Raw genomic sequence first — 22,891 nt, forward strand, 5'->3', positions numbered from 1 at the left:
AGAGTGGCAGCAGGAGCTCGTTAAGCAGGCAGGTGTGAGCCTGGTTGCTATAGTGACTGCACCCAATGGCTCCATACACACGCACACAGACATGCACCTCACTTTTGCTGCTTAAAATGAACAGAAAAGTCAGGCCGAAACAAATCGTTCCCATATGAAAAGTACAAGTCGTATTGACGAAATTCTTTCACCGTGAGCGACAGCAGCTTCTAGTCTACTGAATTCTCAGTTTTCATGCCTGTGGAGTTTATTATATGGACGTGGTGACAGTGTAAAGACACCATGCTCTTCTGATTTTCAAACGAACCTTCTGAGCCATTTTAACATTAGAGTCTATGGAAGAGTTGGAGGGAGGAGGCTGTGCATTGGTGACATTTATGAAAGAACCATAACACCTAGTACAATAGTAAACACATTGGATGAAAGAGGACAGCCATGGCTACGTTTTGAGGGTAAAATCATACCTGTAGAGCAAACGCTGTGGACACAGCAGCAGTTTTAAAAAAGATTTTAAGATTAATTTTTTTGCTCCTCTCACTCTAGCAGTTGAGCTGTCTCACTCTAGCCCCAACATTCCGTCCCATACACACCCATTATAAACTTTGAAACGGGTGAAAAAACATCATGAAACTTAAACTGGAACTGAAGAAAAAGTATAATAGATATTGAAAAGATAAATACAAGTTGAATAGTTGAATGTCTTGTCTTCGTTTTAAAGTTTGAATGGTGGCTCTATGTCATTGTATGTGGAAGTAGTAAGAGTTTAAAAATGAGTAAGTTGAATGAGGATTTGAAGGGTCTCCCCATTGAAATACATTATAAATTTTTGTTGAATAAAGTTGAATAAAATTAAAAATATAAATGTTAAAAATATGAAAAATAGAAGCAGTGTTGTTCAAAAGAATAGGAATCTAACGGTGTTTGAATGGTTTTTCTAAGTTGAACGGTTTTGAAGTTATAGGATTACAAAAAACGTACGGAATACAGAATAAAATATAATAATAACTAGAAAGTGCATTTTCTGAAGAAACTGCAGTGTGAATGCTTGAATCTGAATGTATGCACTGAAATGAATTAATTACTGAATTTAAGTTAAAAATCTTGAATGAGATAAAAAAAAAAAAAAACAACCTGAATTTAACCTGAAAACAAAAGTGCTGAACTGCTAAAAGCTGAAGGTTACACAGAAGAAGAAGTTGGAAAAAAGCTGAAAATGTTTTAATTGTAAATTAGAAAAACCTAAGAAATGAGAAAAGAACATTTAGAGTCAGAAAACATCTGAAAGAATATTAAAAGGTCATATTCTTTGAATCACTGAATGACTAAAATGTGATCCCTCCACTTGGACCCACACAGTTTAAAAAGTTGACATCTCTGAGCTTTGAAAGACAAGATGTTGGAAAGAGAACAACGATGGCGACGTTTTGAGGGTAAAATGATGGCTTTAACACTGTGGACACAGCAGCAGTTGAAAGAGAAGTGCTTAAGATGAATCTTGGCAGAGTGGCAGGCAGAGCTCGTTAAGCAGGCAGGTGTGAGCCTGGTTGCTATAGTGACTGCACCCAATGGCTCCATACACACGTACACAGACATGCGCCTCACTTTTGCTGCTTAAAATGAACAGAAAAGTCAGGCCGAAACAAATCGTTCCCAAATGAAAAGTAAAAGTCGTACTGACAAAATTCTTTCACCGTGAGCGACAGCCATGTCTAGTCTACCAAATTCTCAGTTTTCATGTCTGTGGAGTTTATTATATGCACGTGGTGACAGTGTAAAGACACCATGCTCTTCTGATTTTCAAACGAACCTTCTGAGCCATTTTAACATTAGAGTCTATGGAAGAGTTGGAGGGAGGAGGCTGTGCATTGGTGACATTTATGAAAGAACCATAACACCTAGTACAATAGTAAACACATTGGATGAAAGAGGACAGCCATGGCTACGTTTTGAGGGTAAAATCATACCTGTAGAGCAAACGCTGCGGACACAGCAGCAGTTTTAAAAAAGATTTTAAGATTATTTTTTTTGCTCCTCTCACTCTAGCAGTTGAGCTGCCTCACTCTAGCCCCAACATTCCGTCCCATACACACCCATTATAAACTCTGAAACGGGTGAAAAAACATCATGAAACTTAAACTGGAACTGAAGAAAAAGTATAATAGATATTGAAAAGATAAATACAAGTTGAATAGTTGAATGTCTTGTCTTCGTTTTAAAGTTTGAATGGTGGCTCTATGTGAACGTATGTTGAAGTAGTAAGAGTTTAAAAATGAGTAAGTTGAATGAGAATTTGAAGGGTCTCCCCATTGAAATACATGGGAAATTTTTGTTGAATAAAGTTGAATAAAATTAAAAATATAAATGTTAAAAATGAGAAAAATACAAGCAACAGTGTCCAAAAGAATAGGAATCTAATGGTGTTTGAATGGTTTTTCTAAGTTGAACGGTTTTGAAGGAGTAGGCTTTCAAAAAACGTACGGAATAGATAATAATAAAATAGAACTAGAAAGTGCATTTTCTGAAGAAACTGCAGTGTGAATGCTTGAATCTGAATGTATGCACTGAAATGAATTAATTACTGAATTTAAGTTAAAAATCTTGAATGAGATTAAAAAAAAAACCCGAATTTAACCTGAAAACAAAAGTGCTGAGCTGCTAAAAGCTGAAGGTTACACAGCAGAAGAAGTTGGAAAAAAGCTGAAAATGTTTTAATTGTAAATTAGAAAACCCTAAGAAATGAGAAAAGAACATTTAGAGTCAGAAAACATCTGAAAGAATATTAAAAAGTCATATTCTTTGAATCACTGAATGACTAAAATGTGATCCCTCCACTTGGACCCACACAGTTTAAAAAGTTTACATCTCTGAGCTTTGAAAGACAAGATGTTGGAAAAAGAACAACGATGGCGACGTTTTGAGGGTAAAATGATGGCTTTAACACTGTGGACACAGCAGCAGTTGAAAGAGAAGTGTTTAAGATGAATCTTGGCAGAGTGGCAGGCAGAGCTCGTTAAGCAGGCAGGTGTGAGCCTGGTTGCTATAGTGACCGCACCCAATGGCTCCATACACACGTACACAGACATGCACCTCACTTTTGCTGCTTAAAATGAACAGAAAAGTCAGGCCGAAACAAATCGTTCCCAAATGAAAAGTAAAAGTCGTATTGACAAAATTCTTTCACCGTGAGCGACAGCAGCTTCTAGTCTACTGAATTCTCAGTTTTCATGCCTGTGGAGTTTATTATATGGATGTGGTGACAGTGGAAAGACACCATGCTCTTCTGATTTTCAAACGAACCTTCTGAGCCATTTTAACATTAGAGTCTATGGAAGAGTTGGAGGGAGGAGGCTGTGCATTGGTGACATTTATGAAAGAACCATAACACCTAGTACAATAGTAAACACATTGGATGAAAGAGGACAGCCATGGCTACGTTTTGAGGGTAAAATCATACCTGTAGAGCAAACGCTGTGGACACAGCAGCAGTTTTAAAAAAGATTTTAAGATTAATTTTTTTGCTCCTCTCACTCTAGCAGTTGAGCTGTCTCACTCTAGCCCCAACATTCCGTCCCATACACACCCATTATAAACTCTGAAACGGGTGAAAAAACATCATGAAACTTAAACTGGAACTGAAGAAAAAGTATAATAGATATTGAAAAGATAAATACAAGTTGAATAGTTGAATGTCTTGTCTTCGTTTTAAAGTTTGAATGGTGGCTCTATGTCAATGTATGTGGAAGTAGTAAGAGTTTAAAAATGAGTAAGTTGAATGAGGATTTGAAGGGTCTCCCCATTGAAATACATTATAAATTTTTGTTGAATAAAGTTGAATAAAATTAAAAATATAAATGTTAAAAATATGAAAAATAGAAGCAGTGTTGTCCAAAAGAATAGGAATCTAACGGTGTTTGAATGGTTTTTCTAAGTTGAACGGTTTTGAAGTTATAGGATTACAAAAAACGTACGGAATACAGAATAAAATATAATAATAATAATAATAATAATAATAAAGATTAGAATAACAATACTGTGAATGCTTTTCAAGCATTCACACTAATAACTAGAAAGTGCATTTTCTGAAGAAACTGCAGTGTGAATGCTTGAATCTGAATGTATGCACTGAAATGAATTAATTGCTGAATTTTGAGTTAAAAATTTTGAATGAGATAAAAAAAAAAAAAAACAACCTGAATTTAACCTGAAAACAACAGTGCTGAACTGCTAAAAGCTGAAGGTTACACAGAAGAAGAAGTTGGAAAAAAGCTGAAAATGTTTTAATTGTAAATTAGAAAAACCTAAGAAATGAGAAAAGAACATTTAGAGTCAGAAAACATCTGAAAGAATATTAAAAGGTCATATTCTTTGAATCACTGAATGACTAAAATGTGATCCCTCCACTTGGATCCACACAGTTTAAAAAGTTTACATCTCTGAGCTTTGAAAGACAAGATGTTGGAAAAAGAACAACGATGGCGACAATTTGAGGGTAAAATGATGGCTGTGACACTGTGGACACAGCAGCAGTTGAAAGAGAAGTGCTTAAGATGAATCTTGGCACAGTGGCAGGCAGAGCTCGTTAAGCAGGCAGGTGTGAGCCTGGTTGCTATAGTGACTGCACCCAATGGCTCCATACACACGTACACAGACATGCACCTCACTTTTGCTGCTTAAAATGAACAGAAAAGTCAGGCCCAAACAAATTCTTCCCAAATGAAAAGTACATGTCGTATTGACAAAATTCTTTCACCGTGAGCGACAGCCATGTCTAGTCTACCTAATTCTCAGTTTTCATGCCTGTGGAGTTTATTATATGGACGTGGTGACAGTGTAAAGACACCATGCTCTTCTGATTTTCAAACAAACCTTCTGAGCCATTTTAACATTAGAGTCTATGGAAGAGTTGGAGGGAGGAGGCTGTGCATTGGTGACATTTATGAAAGAACCATAACACCTAGTACAATAGTAAACACATTGGATGAAAGAGGACAGCCATGGCTACGTTTTGAGGGTAAAATCATACCTGTAGAGCAAACGCTGTGGACACAGCAGCAGTTTTAAAAAAGATTTTAAGATTAATTTTTTTGCTCCTCTCACTCTAGCAGTTGAGCTGTCTCACTCTAGCCCCAACATTCCGTCCCATACACACCCATTATAAACTCTGAAACGGGTGAAAAAACATCATGAAACTTAAACTGGAACTGAAGAAAAAGTATAATAGATATTGAAAAGATAAATACAAGTTGAATAGTTGAATGTCTTGTCTTCGTTTTAAAGTTTGAATGGTGGCTCTATGTCAATGTATCTGGAAGTAGATACAGTTTAAAGAGGAGGAATTTGAATGAGAATTTGAAGGGTCTCCCCATTGAAATACATTATAAATTTTTGTTAAATAAAGTTGAATAAAATAAAAAATATAAATGTTAAAAATGAGAAAAATAGAAGCAGTGTTGTCCAAAAGAATAGGAATCTAACGGTGTTTGAATGGTTTTTCTAAGTTGAACGGTTTTGAAGGAGATAGATTACAAAAAACGTACGGAATACAGAATAATAATAAATAAAATAGAATAAAGATTAGAAGAACAATACTGTGAATGCTTTTCAAGCATTCACACTAATAATAATAATAATAAAGATTAGAAGAACAATACTGTGAATGCTTTTCAAGCATTCACACTAATAAAGATTCGAATAACAATACTGTGAATGCTTTTCAAGCATTCACACTAATAATAATAATAAAGATTCGAATAACAATACTGTGAATGCTTTTCAAGCATTCACACTAATAATAATAATAATAAAGATTCGAATAACAATACTGTGAATGCTTTTCAAGCATTCACACTAATGAAGGCACACTGTCTGGGAAGGATGGATGTCCATATAAATTTTCATGGTAATCCATCAAATGCGTGTTGAGATATGATTAGCAGAGATAATGACGGGTGTCCTTTGATAATAGGCATGATAATTTAATTAGTAGTGATTGATGTTTGTGTTACTTTGTTCTGTTGAAAAGTAAAAGAAGACAAGAGGTTAGAAGTTGTTACCCTGAAAAACAGAAATAAATGCAGTCAATCTGCTTAGTAAATAAACACTTTGGTGAGGCGTTTCCAATTATCACCTTTCTTTGACACAACATCCATTACTTTGATCTCACGGTTGCATTTTCTTTTACTCTATTACATACATAAACCATTTTTAGAGCCAGGTGCCAGCTGGATGTCATAAATCTTTGGGTGCTATCCCAGAATTTGTGGACAGCATCAGAGCTAAAGCTGTCACGCTAAATCCTTGCATCTGTTTAAGGACTTCATGTCACACTTAAAGAGGCAAACTGGGGACAGTAAGAAGCAGGCGGAATCAAACAGAGGCAGAAAAAATGAAGAGAAATATGAGCGAGCAAACGACTGGATTGAGCATAGAGCGTATTCAAAATGTAACTGTTCTGGTGTCAGCAAAAGGTTAACCACTGCTTTGAACTTTGCCTAGCCGTCTTTACAAGATAGGTGCCATTTTGGCTACAGCAGCCAATGTTGGAAGTCATATATTGCTCTGGCTGTCACTGTTCTGTAATTATTACAGTCAAAAGTTTTGAGCAATCAATCGTGTCTTTATACTTTTCCTCAAAGTAGTCAATTATTATTATTCAAGACCTTGTATGTGAGGAGGATTTTAAATTTGATTCTGGATTTAACAATGAAGAGAAGCCAATATGAGAAATGTGCTTCCTCTTTCAAGTCCCTGTCAGTAATCTTGCTGCAGCATTTTGGGTCAACTGAAGGATTTTCGGGGAGTTTTAGAACATCCTGATAATAAGGAATTACAGCAGTCCAGGCTAGAAGTAATAAATGCATGAACTAGTTTTTCAGCATCGCTCTGAGACAGGATGTGTCTGATTTTGGAGATATTGCGCAAATAGAAGAAAGCGGTCCTACACAGTGTCACTGCATTTCTGAGATTTTTAGTGCCAAGTACAAGAACCTAAGTTTTATCTGAATTTAGAAGCAGAAAATTTGAGGTCATCCACGTTTAACTAATTATTTGTGGGTGTCATCTGGCGTCATGATAGATAAAGTTGGTAGTCATCTGCATAGCAGTGAAAATGTATGCTATTTCTTCTGATGATACTGCCTAAGGGAAGCATGTATAATGTAAACAGAATTGGTCCTAGCACAGAACCCTGTGGAACTCCATATTTAACCTTAGTGTGTAAAGACAACTCCCCATTTACATGAACAAATGTAAATATATTAGATAGATATGATTCAAACCACTGCAGCGCAGTACCTGTAATACCTACAGCATGTTCTAATCGCTCTAATAGAATATTATGGTCAACAGTATCAAACGCTGCACTGAGGTCTAGCAGGACAAGCACAGAGATGAGTCCACTGTCAGAGGCCAGATCATTTGTAACCTTCACTAAAGCTGTTCCTGTGTTGCGATGAGCTCTGAAACCTGACTGAAACTCTTCAAGTATCACATTCCTCTGCAGATTCCTCTTTTACGACGATGATGATGATGATGATGATGATCTCTAATGGTTACAATTTTATTTGTGACAAAATTCACGAAGTCATTACTCGTTAACTTTAAAGGAATGCTTGGCTTAACAGAGCTCTGACTTTTTGTCAGCCTGGCTTTAGTGCTGAAGAGAAATTTAGGGTTCCTACTTCCTTCAATGAGTGGTCAATAGTAAGATTTTCTAGCTTTACGGAGGGCTTTTTTATAGAGCGATAAACTGGATTTCAAGGCTAAATGAGGATGTTCTAAGCTAGTGTGATGTCATTTTAATTAGTCCAATTATAGATTGAATGCCGTGCTGAGGCTGTCATTTTTAGTATCTACATGGATAAAATCTCCCACAATAATTATTTTATCTGAGCTGAGAACTAAATCACATAAAAAGTCTCAGAATTCAGACAAAAAACAGACAGGTGGACGATAGATAACAACAAATGAAACTTTTCTTGAGTTTTTCAAGCTAGGGTGGACAAAGCTAAGCATCATTTTTTTCAAATGAATTAAAACTCTGTCTTGGTCTTTGGTTGATTAACAAGCTGTAGTGGGAGATTAATTCATGTACTAACAGGGGACTAGAAAAGAGAGACCCAATGTTTATAATCCACATTTCACTGTTTTACTCTTTGGTGCAGTCGTGGATACAGTATTGTTCTTTCTGTGTGATTTTTTTGTGTTTAAATAATTTTTTGCTGATTTTTGGTTTGTTTTTTTGTTTTGACACAGTCTCTAAGGGGATGGGGTTTTGGGGAGATAGCAGGAGGAGAGAAGCTACAGAGAGGCGTGTAAGTCTGCAACTCCGCTTCCTGATCCAAACTCTGGATAGTCAGATTTTGGGGGGGTTTATTAAATTTGGCCAGATTTGTAGAAGTGAGAGCTGCTCCATCCAAATTAGGATAGATGCAGTCTCTCCTAACAAGAACAGGTTTTCCCCAAAAAGGTTCCCAATTATCTATAAAGCAAAGCATTTTGGACACCATTCAGACAGACAGCAATTTAAGCCAGCCACCCTGTGTTCCCGGGTGCTCGGAACAGTCTGCTAGGGGAAGAACTAAAGCTACCTTCAAGTGCACCAGCCACAGGGGCCTGGCTAGCTATGGGTTTTCCAAGGGTGCGAAGGTCTGTGTGTTGTAACGGGAACAGGAAGTGATACTCTACCAGATAGAGCCAACACCAAGTGAGAGTGAAATGGTCTCAGAAGAAGGGGTGGCTGTCAAGAAGCCTTTCATAAGGAAGGAAAATGGGGAACAAAGGATAAGGAATTCCAAATTACACAAGACCTGGATTTGAAATCAGTAACATAAGGTCCTATGGAGTGATGAATTCAGTTTCATTTTTCAGCATTGGAATGCACTTCAGGAAGCCTGGATAACTATTCCTGAAGACTGTTTAAAGAAATTATAAGAAAGTTTACCTAAGAGATTTCAGGCTGTGTTGACGAACAAAGTATTGACTTTCTAGCTTGCGCTAATTGTTTTTTCTTATATGATATGTATGTTTGAACATGTTTCAGTAAATCAATGCACGCATTTTCCTAGAAAAATATAAAGGAATGAGGGGTGGCTTAAGACTAATGTACAGCACAACAGGATTTGTATATATCTGTTTCGACAGTTTTCTTGGATAAAAGACTATTTCTTTTCTTGATGTATGTCAATCTGAAATCTACAAGATCTGTTAGACATTTTGTACATCATTTACCACTCCTGCCACAATTGATATGCGGTGAAACCTTTGCTTGTTAACTAGAATTTAAAATACATCGGTGTGGGCGTGAGCAGTGCTTGTTAACACAGTATGCATTTGTAAAGATTTGCAGTTTAAGAAAACAAGTTGGGATTTTGTAATGTCAAGGTGGGCGGCTAATTTAGCTGCATTCTCTGCTGTGTTTGTGATGTTATTATGGTGATTCAGCTGTGAGATTTTCTGTGACAAAAGCAAATAGTATTTTCAAGATTGAGCACTGCAGCATCATTAAAACTCACACACACAATTCATCTCATTTGTCTGCAGTCAATGGATTTTCTTAAAATGACAGCACAGTGAGAAATTGCAATGCCGAATCTCAGAATCGGGGGAATTTAACAAGCAAAGACTCGTTTTGAGTTTAGCTCACCTCCTGATGACTGACAACTCCTAAAATACTGTCTCTCTACTTACTACCAGTTTTTAGAAAAGGAGAGTTGGATATGTGTTTCGACTTCACATTTCAAAAGTGTTCATAGATAGTTGCTAAACAAATATCTTTGTTTTTGTTTTTATCAGGCAAAGTCTTTTTGTTTTTGAGTGTAACCAGTGGTTTGCACCTTCCATAAACCCGCACTATTAATAATCTTGAAGTCATCACTTAATTGTTGCCTTTGACGTTTGAAAAATGATTCTTAGTTATTATTACCTATCCCTTATTACCTAAATGACCAGACATCTTTCATTCAGCCTGCTTGAGTCCTGGTTATTGCATAGAAACTGCCCTATGTTTCCAGGCAATACACCTCAGAATTAAATATGTTTACATGATAACCTTCAAACAAAGAAGAATACTGGCGCCGTAAGGTTGGATTAATTCCAGCATTATGGCAATAGTATCCTAATATGATAAAGCAGTGTTCCCCTATTATTGATATCACTGAAACTTTTAAGTTATTATATAAAAATCATAATGAACTAATGTTACCATTTTAGTTCCAGCTGGTCATCATATGGTTACCTATATATTACTGTATGACTACTAATTGGTCCTGCTTTACAGGCATATGTTTATATTGTCATTATTAGCCCCATTTGGTCTTGTTATTAACCAATTATACAAATTTAAAGTTAGTACCTCTCTGCTAGATCCATTGTTCATACAAGATATTACTTGGTTATTATTTGGATGTTACTTTGTAATAACGTTGTAATTATTTCCACATTATATTTGCTTTCACACTCATACCCCACTATTATAACGATGTGGCCAAGCTGTAACAGAAAGTGCTACCAGTCCACAGTAGAGATGTAGATGAGCATACTTCCTGTTTTTGTTGTTTTACTCTATCCATATAGTGAATGAGCATTGACTTTGTTCTGTCGGGATAACCTGAGCTTTGAATGAAGTTGTAACATATTAAAACCTTTTGCGTGTGTAGTAGAAATAAAGTCGACAAACTTACGCTAACTTTAATTAGATTTCCCTGGTGATTTTATACATGCATTATGTCCCATTAAAGTATCGCTTATCTTTTCTTTTTTGGAGGTAAGTCTTGTTAATTCGATATAACTACCAGATGGTTGCTGAGTAGCAATACTTGCTTCAAGAATTACTTTGAATCAGCTACATCTAAAATGATAAATAAATAAATGAACCTCTCATTGGGACTTGTGCCTATTACATCGATCGGTGATATGTGAGGAAAGGGGACAAGTGAGCCACAATCCAGAACATTTTGTAATAATGTGGGACAGTGGATTTCAACATCCCATACTGTTGGAACTGCATTTATTTTCTTCCGTCTTACTCTCCATTTCTCAGCACAATTCTGTGCTGGATGTCTTGATTTATCTGAGGAAGATTACCAGCAGTAGATCAGCTATGCAGATATGGTGTTTATTTGCTGTGGTTCAGTACAGGCTATAGGATGTCAACTTGATGAGAACTGTGGTAGCTTATTAGAGAGAAATATGTGCTGCCAGCTGTACCCAACTGTAACATTACTCAGCTGATATCTGCATTTGCTTTTGCTAAAATAATGTCATTATAATAGCATATACAAACATGCTTGTCAGATATACTTTTAGTAATTAGTAGAAAGCACTGAAAAGGATGTGGTTAAGTCATAGCTGCATTAATGAGGAGGATATTCTATATTAACATTATTATTATATTACTATTGACTAAAGTAATAATCCTTATAAATCATAATTCCATTTAGTTTGCCTAATATATTGTATTCAAATACTTTTATTTATCCGATGTTGGAGAGTTTAATAATTTCCCAAAGACAGATTAAATAGAGCAAATTAGAACATGTGTTAAACATAATTATCATCAACCAAACGTTTTTAAGAAATTTGAAAGTGAGATGTTTTTATTGAATTTTAGCACCCTGACTAGTTTTCATAAATATTTTAAGAGCAGGAGCAGGTGAAAGGTTTCTTAACACTTGCTATATGTGGTTATTCTTCCAATAACAGACCTTAACTTGAAGTTGGCACAGTGCTTTTTAGTATACCTGCAGAGGAGTCTAATAATGCCTAATTTGAGTGAGGTTAAAAGAGAGAGAGAGAGAGAGAGACGGAGAGAAGGGGGAACGAGGAGGGAACAATTTTCCATAACTACGCTGCTAAGTAGCCCAGTCGTAATTCACAGTGACCCAGGATAGCTGCATTCATCCTGCTTAATTACGAAGCTGCAGTCATAAAATGGCTTTTTGCAGAACTGTGTTGTTTGTGTTTGTGTGCCCCTGTGATTTTCTCACCATGTGAGGGCCTACTTTGGCTCAAAGCCATCCTTAAGAGGATCCAGTACTGTGCAAGTCTTAAACCACCTTGCATTTCTTTATAGTTTTCTTGCAAGAAGCCAGATTTTTTTGTAAAAAAAAGATTTATGTGGTTTTGAGCAATAGTTGTGCAGGAAAAATCTTCTCTGTGTGCACCCAACTCAAGGGATAAACCAATTCTGCGTCTACACATAACAGATTTGACATTTTTAGTACAAAACTTACTAGAAATGACAAATAGGGCATAGTTTGACGGATATAATGAGTACTTTTGCAATGAAAAGGGAATTCGAAAAGAGACCTTAGCCAAAAACTTGGCACATCTCAGCATTGTGTGCAATGTGCCCTTAAAATATTTGAGGAAACTTTTGAGCAGCTACTTCTATCAATAAATTAATCATCTTAATCTTCATCAATAGTAATAATGTTTTTATAGTCTTAATAATAATTTGAGAAATAGCTAATTGGGGTGAGTGATAGTAGATAAACAGTTACGTCTAACTGGCTGTCCCCCTACTCATGTTAAGGTTAACATGTGTACCAGCCAGGTTAACATTGAGGGAAACTCTTTAATATTTAATTGTTATTGAATCAGAACCTTTACTGACCTCTCGAAGTTCTTCATAAAGACTGGGTAGTCAGTGCTTCCCAACCCTGAACCAAGACACATATTTCATATTAGAAAAGTCACATGGCGCACCACCAAATGTAATTTCTTCTGTCTTACTGGCAGTTGGCATTGGCAACCCTTTTAATTAGAGCAGGTAGTTGCACTGCCCTCTAGTGGAAGAGAATGTAATTGTTCTGCCCGTTACTCACGCCGATCACTAATCAGATTGAACCAGATAATCTTCCACGGCACACCTGTCTATACTATCTACAGAACTAAAAAAATTACCTAGTAATGTTGCTTTCTCACAATTTGGTGTGAAAAGGTACTGTATGCGTTGGTACTGTTGACATCTCTAAATATATATATATGGATTATTTTCTGTTATTGAACAGTTTAGAAACACACAGTCCAATGAATTCCTTTGATCATATCAGTCGATCGGTGGATAAGTAAGAGATCATAATGTGCATCTACGTCATTCTGTATATTTTTAATAACATTAAGAAAACACTTCTTAATCAAGGTGATTTTTTTTGTTTGTATGTAAAAAAAAATCTACTCATTTAAATCTACTCTATCCCACATGAGCATTTATCTTTGTAAATTCTGCTCTGCTGTATTTTGTTATCACTGCTGTGATCTTTAATTTAAATGTCATCATTGCACCTCTGTAAGATTGCGTGTGCCACAGTAAAAGAGGTCTCCTCGCAGTGCATCTCCTTGTGTACTACTGTGTTATGGTTGCCAGCCAAGAACAAAAGTGCTCTTGCCACAGTCCCTTCCCTGCAGGAAACACTCACCTGTAGCTTTTTGTGACAACAAACGCTACAGCAGCTAGCGAAGCAGCTCAAGGAACACTGTTCTCTGTAAATGTTTCTGGCCTCTGAAAACGTCTTATTTGAAGTGAAATTTCTAGCCTCTTCTCTGAATTTTCTCAATAACTCTGAAGTTTCCAGTTTGGGTGAAAAATTCCCACTGTCACCCTGCTGGGTTAGTTTTATTTCTTTTTATTCTGGAGTATATTTGTAATTTCTGTAATGGTTTGAAGTGACTCCTACAGACAAAATCACTCATCGAGATATAGAGGTTGCACTTACAGTAAACCTCTGCACAGGTGTAAATACAGCCAATTACATCTCTGTTACAACATGATCTTAGATAACAGATATGAGCTTTGTGCATCTTTATGTTACTGTATGAAACATAAAAATTATTTTAAAAAAAATATGACTATTAGAGCAGATGAAGCAAGTAAGGTACGCCCAGACCTAAAACCAGTCTGTCAGGATTAGTGTCGTGGATGAGAGAAGGAGGACCCAAATGCTGGACTCACAGGTAGGTAGGTGAAGGTTGGTGTTTATTGTCGATGGAGTGAACAAACAGAACAGGAGTAGGAAAGGGCTGGCTGGCTGGACGACTGACTGACTGACTGACTGAATGAATGAATGAAGGACTGACTGACTGACTGAAAGACTGAATTGCTAGCTGACTGAACGCAGGCGGAAACGACAACATAACATCAATGACACGACAAGGGCTGAAGGGAAGAGAGGGCTTAAATACATGACTAACAATGACAACGATTGGAGACAGGTGAGTGAACAGCTGAACATAATGAACTAATGATAAATGGGAAGAGGACTGAACATAATGCACACAGACCAAGGCTAACACAATAAAACAGGAAGTGGAACAGGCAGTAGATAAACAGTGAACGTGAACTGAAAATACTGGGTCAACGACCCAGAAACCCTGACACAGTTAAGGTTGGAAGTATAGATGTCATTTCTGTCTCTTTTTTTGTACCTTTGTTTGCTCATGAATCAGAAATCACAACCCACTCACTTGACAAATTGCCATTTAGATTTTCTCTTCTCTTTTTTGGTTCAACAGTGAAGTTGGAGTATCTTTTTTTATGATCTAAAACCCTGCCCTAAGTGGTTCTAAAGCTTTTGCAGTAATTGTATGCATATTTCATAATGAGCAAACTGCTTAATAGTGGTTCATTGTTGAAATTCAGCAAACACCCTTAGTGTCTCCAAAAAAAAACCCTCACCCACCCACACACACAAATTTGAAGATGGATGTTCATTTAGTGCTGGCGTGAAATGGTGAACTGATGAAGAGTTGCCTTGGTGACTTTGGTCCTGAAACAATCACAGAATCTATTAAATTGGCTTGGTGTGAGCATTTTCTATGAGTGATTTAATTATTGTCTCCACAGACCTTTTCTGGGTGCCTTTGAGTTTTCAAATAATCCACCTTGGCTTTTTCTGAGTTAAATAAACATGTTTTTTTAAATAGTGTAACTCTAATCATTTAATGCACCATTTTTGTAATAAATTCATGCTGCATACAAGTATAAAACAGTGTTTCAAATCCAACTGCACAGTAACCCTTTTTATTAGGAGAGATGGGCTCCAGCAAGGACAAGAACATTTTTGGCGAATGAATAATAAATTCCATCTACAGTGTACATTAAAATGTCGGTTTCTCACTACCTGCAATGCCCCCTAATTGGCTGACCAATTAGTTTGCCATATTTATGTGTATTTATGAATTGTTTTGTTTAACCTTGGATTCGTGTACCTAATATATTGATTTATGATCTTCCCAGTGACAGCTGATGAGTTGGAAATCACTTTTCCTTGTTTTGTTCTTCACAAGTTATTTTTAATCCAGGTGCACGTTGCTTAAGGCACTTTTCCTGGTGTGCAGAATTCTTAATGAAATGGAAAACTATAGGACGTGCTCTGTATGCGATGATGCAAATGATCCTTCCTGCCACTCCGAAAGTCTTACAAAGTTCCCAACGAGAGCATGTGAACGAGGAAGAAAAAAAAATGTGCAGACACATTTTTGATATCAGACACCAAAAGCAAAATATAAGATACATTGAACCTGAGCAAGTCAGTGAATATACAGTTTGACTTTAAAGTGAGGCTGTGAGGGTTTCTTAAGTTGTGTGTTTGCTTCTCTTCAGGTGAACACAGCCATGCATGAAGCTAAGCTGGTAGAGGAGTGTGATGAGCTGGTGGAGATCATTCGCCAGAGAAAACAGGTCATCGCCGTGAAGATCAAAGAATCCAAGGTAAAGTATTATATTCAACTAAATTTTTTTAAGCGTCTTTTAAGTGCAGTCTGAAATATTCAAATTCAGGTACAATCACAAATGTGGCACTGACTGATTTTTTTTTTACCTTTAAGACACAAAAAAACAAAGCTAACAGACAACAATATTGGCATTTTATTAACTTACAGGGAACCTACTATGGTTCCCTGTAAGTTAATAAAAAATAAATAAAAAGTCACTCATCCAAATGACTTCTTCACTTATCTGAAGAAATCATGAAGGAAGGAAGTCACTTGGATGAGTGACAAAACATTTCTCCCACTGAAAATGCTAAATCCAGATGAACATGCTACAGGCCATTCAGTCCTTATACGACCGTTGCAAGAGCTTGGTCCGTACAGCCGGCAATAAGTCGGACTCGATCCTGGTGGGTGATGGGCTACGCCGCGGCTGCCCCTTGTCACCGATTCTGTTCATAATTTTTATGGACAGAATTTCTAGGCGTAGCCAAATTAACATAATCAACTATTGGAATTTTTTTTCCTGAATGCAAGTAGTTGAAGTTACCAGCGGATGAGCGTGCAATACCTTCAATCTCTTGGCGACCACGTTTCATCACAAAGCAATTGCCCAGGTCACCTCAAGAAAGGCAACCTGCCTCCAAACACTCACGGCCCAACTTAGACTGATTGCAGTTACTCTCAGATTGGTCAAGGTTTGCAAATAATCGCTGTCTAATTTAGAAATTCAGAGAGGTTGCCATGATATTGTAATCAGTCTGAGTCAGTCTGTGCCAATGAGCGTAACTCATCCTGGAATGTGTCTCTTTACGATAGGGAACTTGACTCAACTGGTTGCCAAGTGACTGTAATCTGGTTATATATAATAACAAGATTCCTGAGCATCTATCCCATTTTGCAGTTAAACTGCTGTCCTGAAAGAACTACAATATTCACTTATTTAGAGTAAATTTTCAATATATGTTTTACATCTATGAGGTTCTGACTGGACTACGAGTGTAAGTAGTTAATATGAATTTCAGTATATGTAGACAGCAACAGATTTCTGGCTTTCCAAAATGTATTTAATAAGCTAACCCTGACTCTTCACTTCAGAGTTAACGAGACTGCAAGTTCACTGCACACAGTCACAAGAAATCACAAGAGTTTAAAGGGCTTGTGACATTAAAGGGAGACACTCGAGGAACTGAGGGGCTGCACCAAGGCCTAGTATAAGATAACTTAAGATAAATATGGATTATTTTGAACTGTGAATCATGCATAGCCACAGTTGCAGAGTCCAAGAATTGAAAAGAAATGTAAATGACCACAACAGGTCCCAATAGATTTAATCAGTCAGAGCAAGATTATCATCCAGATGTTGTATTTTTAGTTACTGTTGAGTGTAAAGCTGAATATTGTTTAAACTCCTGAGATAAGAGCTATAGTTAATTAACTGAATGTCTGCTGAGGCAGGCAGAATGTACATTTTCCTAATAAAAAAAAACTAAACAAGATCTTTTGTTGTAAATGATGTTGCTGGGAGTTGTTAAGGAACCCCAGGCGGTGTATAAGCGTATCTCTAAAGCTGGGCTTACACTGTGCGATTTTTGGCCCATTTTGAGCCGATTTTTCAGTCGTGCAACCGTTTTGGTGATCGGCCCGATTTTGGCCTTCATCGTGCGTCGTGCATCGTGTAGTATACGTGGGGTAACGAGAAGCGATTAACACCTCACGACCAGCTCCCGATCATCAATCGCTTGGTAGTCACGACCGTCGTGAGGGTGTCACCGCAGCTTCTCACACTGCGCACGTGCAAACACATAAACGTCAGTGAAAAAGACGGAGTAGTACGGCAGTACAGCATGTGATCTGGACGCAAGCGATGGAGGCACTTGTAGAATTTTGGAAAGCTCGGATGAGCTTTGGATAGCTCATCCGAGCCTTTTCCATGTGGCCTCACAAAATCATCACAACCACAACAACCGTAAAAATAGTTGGATTTACACTGCTGCTCAATCACAGCTGCCTGATCAATGTTTTTCATTAGCAATTTAGCAAAGTTGATGGCGGTGGTGTGTCTGTGTGAGTGAAAGACAGAGAGGGAGAGCGAGCGACAGATTACCTTCATTTTTATGGACGCACAGTTTGAGCACTCGGGTCGCATCAGAGCATCGGGCCGTATAGTGTGAGACCCTGCATCGTGACCTACGAACTTCTAACCCCTGCAAGTCAATCGTACAGTTTGAGCAGAAGCTGAATAACACGACTGAAAAAAATCGCACAGTGTTTGCCCAGCTTAAGTGTACCGTACAACCAAAACGAGTTATAGATGGACGATCTTCTGCGTGTGTCATTAACTGAATCAGTCCAAGATTAGACGCATTTTTATTCAGCGTGCATAAACAAAAACAGTGATTACTGGCACTTAGAAGAGAGAGATGATGACTTCGGTGAATTCATATTACATCGTTTCATTCAGTTTTCAGCAGTTCATATTTCAAAAACTTGTGTCGCCTTGCCATCTAAAGTAAGGCAATAAGCCCGACCCACCATCACTTTGCAGAAGCGAATGAATATGAAAGCAACGATGCCGTGGACAGAATATATTTGTGTGGTTGTCTGCTTGTTTACCCAAATATACACCACATGCAGGCTTTACGAGAAATGAAAAGCACGGAGGATAAAAAAAAAAGAGAGCAATAACAGTCTCTCCTCATATTTAGGCAGTCAACATGAATGCGTGAGGAAAGAATTTAAAATGGCAGGAAAGACTGTTCTGAACCTCCTGCTGCTGTTTTAGAAAGTCCACAACTAACTGCACAGACAGATACACATTTGGCTCTGTGTGTGTGAATGTGTGTGTGTGTACTCATGCCCATGTGTATATGGGTGGTTGTCCCGTCTCTGACCATGAATAACCCTTCCAGAGATGAAATTTTAAGTGCTTGTGAAGGATCCAAGGTGGCAGAGGAGCTTCATAGAGAAATTTCCCAACAGTTAACACAAAGACTAAAATAGGTTTGTGTGTGTGTGAGACAGAGGAGTGTGTCGACAATGAATGCAGACAAAGAGCAAGGTTTGTTCTCCTGAGAGTCTGTGCCTGTAAAAGGCTCTCCAGCTGAAGGTACAGCGGTCAAATGTAGGAAGCCCGTATGCATCACTTTGAAAGGTCAAGGAAGATGAATCAAATGCGCCTTGACTAATTCAAATGTGTAGAAGAGAGCAAAGGATAAGATGAATATTGATATTTTACACAGCGACATTGCTACAAAAACACGGCTCATATTATACATTTTATGAGCAAAGTACTGAGATGGCTTCCTGTTGAGGACAGTCTCATAAAGGAAAGTGTTCAGAGGTGACTCTGCAACAGAATAACCGGATTATACAGGCTTGATCATGGTGAGCAAGGTGCTCCCATTCTCTCTCTTACTTCTTCATAATGAGGTCTGTATCTTGCAGAGGAGACTCAGCAGTCATACTTAATCTCTCCCAGCTCACACACACGCACATAATAAAAAACAACAAAAAAAACCAGACTATTCCCACGGCCGGGTTTCTGTTTGTGTGTTTTTGTCATATGACTTCCTGTCTTCCAAGCATCTATTCTGCCGCTTTTCCGTTATCTTTTCTTGAAAACTGTTCAAACTCCAAGGATTAACAATGCAAAACTCTTTTAGTGTTACATACTAGCTTTTTTTTAACACAATTTTTTTTTAACGATCTCATGGGTCATTTGAACTTCATTTTAAAAGCTTATGCCTGGTAGGGACTCATCATAAAAACAACAGCATTACTGTTGTTGGCACCACTTAAACAACCTGTCTCTGTGTTTATGTGACAAGTGCCTCTTGTGAATGTGCAAATATAACATTTGTCTCTCAGAGCCAGGTCAGGATGGATGGTCGACCTTACAAAGCCTTTGGCTTTGGCCTGTTTTCAGTGCTGTGGTTTTGTTTATTCTATTTCTTTAAAAGCAAATCAAGGCTGTAAAACTTTAAGGATCCACATCCAAAATCTAGTGACTGATGGCTGGTCATTACTTGTAAAATAGCGCTTCATGCTACCATGACTTACAGATGACATATATTCCCACAGCATCAGCTGGATTTATCTGTTGTTGAGATTCTGTCTTTTTGTATGCAGTCATATCCTGGTTTCATCTACTTTCAATGATAAACAGTATGAAAGACTGATGAATTTGTTTTAATGGCCACCAGGGGATTATAGCTGTAGCTGCAAAAATACCTACAGAAGACTATTTAGTAATTTAACCATTATGCCACTGCTAAATGTTAGCTACAAAAATATGTTTTTCAATCAACTGGAGTGAGAGAAAACATATTATTTTTATAAGCCATTAATAACACATTGCTTTGTTTTCATATCTATGATTGCACTTTAAGAAAATTCAGCCTCTGAAAAAGTTTTGACTCAGTAAAATGCTAAAAAAAAACAACTTTAAATATTGTAGCATCACCTCATAAGTATTAAAATTATATTAGAAGGTTCAATTTCAGCTTTAAATCACGAACTGTAGGCTTCGCACAAAGTAAGAGACACACACACGAACACACACTCAGACCGTGCCATATTGTCCATTATTTTGCAGGAGAGAAGTAATCATCTCTAAAATTGTTGTTTGCGGCCTATGTTGCCAAATAACAATTCATCCTTTAAACCTCCTCTCGCTTCTCCTCTCTTTGCAGTCAACAACCTGCTCAAATGTCATTTTTAGTGACAAGAGATTATGGCGGACTTAGTGCAAGTGCAGCTGAGATGTCAGTTGAAAACTCCATTAAGACTCCAGCTTAACGAGACTTCTAAAGCAGCAGCAGCAGCTTTTCCAGCAGCGAGAAGGAAAGTGGACTTTAGAGTCCATGAAAACTTTTGATGGTGACCTTTTAGCCATGTGAACTTTAGTTTTGTTTAGTGTTAGAGAGCAGCACGGTGGCACGGTGGTTAGCACTGTTGCCGCACAGCAAGAAGGTCCTGAGTTCAATTCCACCATCAGGCCGGGGTCTTTCTGTGTGGAGTTTGCATGTTCTCCCCGTGTTTGCGTGGGTTCTCTCCGGGTACTCCGGCTTCCTCCCACCGTCCAAAGACATGCAGCTTGTGGGGATAGGTTAATTGATTAATCCAAATTGTCACTAGGAGTGAATGTGAGTGTGAATGGTTGTCTGTCCCTATATGTTAGCCCTGCGACAGACTGGCGACCTGTCCAGGGTGTACCCCGCCTTTTCCCCCATGACAGCTGGGATAGGCTCCAGCGCCCCCCGCGACCCTGAAAAGGATAAGCGGAAGCGAATGGATGGATGGATGGATAGTGTTAGAGATTCAAATTAGCCTTAGCCTGAAATTATGATGCGTTCAGTGCATTAAGAGACTTAACTTCATTCTTTGCCTTTAGATTCACAGATGATTTATTTAATCATTTAACAACACTCCACGCTAAAGCCGGTATTGAATTCTACAGTTGCCTCTTGCTGGCAGTCTCAGCGCTCACAAAGACCCTTTGTTTTGGTTTGTTTTGGTTTTTTACATCAAACTAAGTTCATTTCCAGGATCAGGATATGAGCAGCAATAAAGATAAACAGATTACTTTCATTTCAAATTTGCTCATCGTGGTTTTCCTTTTGCTCGGTGGGAAATGACATTAAAGCACACACGCTAACAAATTACAGTGAAAAGGACTTTACAAACCGTGCTTGTGTCTGAATCCTGACCCGACAACGTGACCTGACTTGATTCGCACAGCATGATGCTTTGTGATGAAAATGAAGCAAATTATTATGCGGTCCAAAATCAGCAGTTTCCTGTTTGTCTGCGCTGCTACATTTGAATCATGCGCACCACGTGAATGCACAGTAGATGCGCTTACAAGGTGCTTAAAAGACGAGCTCGATGTCTCTTTTGTTTGGTAAGGTAGGAGGGAAAGAACTGTGACTTTTACAGCCAGTAGTGTCTCATCCATTTCCTGTCAGGCCTCGTTTCACAGTTTTTAAACATGGGTATGTATGCACAGACTGGTGCCCCTCATCCAGTGACCTAGAACTATCTGCCCTTTGATTGTGCAACATGATATTAAGGTCAATGTGAGCATAGATCCAATGGGCTCACTTAAACTCAGGCCCTCTGCTTCTTTTTCTCCTTTTTCCTGTTGGTGCATGTCTCAGATAACTGTGTCTATGACTGCGTTTCTGTGTGGACTCCATAGTTTTATTGTTTTTTGTGAGTAGATAAACATCCTTAATCATAAACTCTAATGTCATCTGCTAATTGCTTCTGCACGTTCAGATTCTTCTGTGGATATAACATTTGATCACGCTCGGTCGTATGTGTTTGAATATCTGCGTCTGTTTTTCTTTGGTTATAAAACTTCAGTTAACTCTGCAATATGGAAAGTTCACCGAGCAAAAATCATCTGAGAGAGTGCTGTCTTTGTGTCAATAATGTGTGCCGATGTGGGAAGCAAAGCACAATTGGCTTTTTTTAGTTACTGTCAAAATGAATTTAAAAAATCCACCAAACTGAAATTATTGGAGTGCAGAGGAGGGCTCTTTTTTTCTCTTTTTTTCTTTTTTTTTGGATATAGAGAGAGTTTTGAGATCCTTTTTTCCTGAATTTTTGCAGTGGAAGGCACACAAGTTGCCCTGAGCAAATAGAAAGTTATTTTCAGTCCCAGAAGATGAACATAGAAGATCAATAACACCAGTGAACTACTTTTGTCTAAGTTTTGGAGATGGGGATTAGAGACATAGAGTACGTGTCAAGATTCCCGCATAGTAAAAGAATGTCAAATGTTTTACTAGACCAGGTGCTGGCAATGTCGTCTGCGTTCTCTTAGCTAAATGAAAAATTTAAAAGTCGAGTTATCGAGAAGGGCGATGTATTCCTTCAAGGCTCACAGTGTGCAAATGAAAACGAACCGCGTGTGTCGTAACGTGGCAACGTGTGCTTTGTTTGTTCCAGGTGATGAAACTGCGCAAGTTGGCTCAGCAGATTGCAAATTGTCGCCAGTGTTTGGAGCGCTCCAGTGCCCTGATCACACAGGCTGAGCAGAGCTTGAAGGAGAACGACCACGCCCGCTTCCTTCAGACTGCCAGAAATGTCGCCGAAAGGTAGGTGGAGCGGCGCACCGACTTATACCACCTGCCTGTTGCAACAATATGCTAATTTCACTTCATTATAGCTATTA

At 38.0% G+C, this 22,891-nt stretch overlaps 1 protein-coding gene across 5 annotated transcripts in view; it reads left to right on the forward strand.

Annotated features, from left to right (window-relative positions):
* Positions 1-22,891, forward strand: part of mid2 (midline 2) — a 163,734-nt gene that overhangs the window by 105,828 nt on the left and 35,015 nt on the right. For all 5 annotated transcript variants that reach the window (XM_026142972.1, XM_026142955.1, XM_026142964.1 and 2 more), the window contains 2 exons: positions 15,602-15,709; positions 22,666-22,814. In XM_026142972.1, coding sequence (XP_025998757.1) covers positions 15,602-15,709; positions 22,666-22,814 — 257 coding nt within the window. The remainder of the gene's footprint in view (positions 1-15,601; positions 15,710-22,665; positions 22,815-22,891) is intronic.

Source organism: Astatotilapia calliptera, chromosome 2 (genome assembly GCF_900246225.1).
Source record: "Astatotilapia calliptera chromosome 2, fAstCal1.2, whole genome shotgun sequence".
Classification (NCBI taxonomy): domain Eukaryota; kingdom Metazoa; phylum Chordata; class Actinopteri; order Cichliformes; family Cichlidae; genus Astatotilapia; species Astatotilapia calliptera.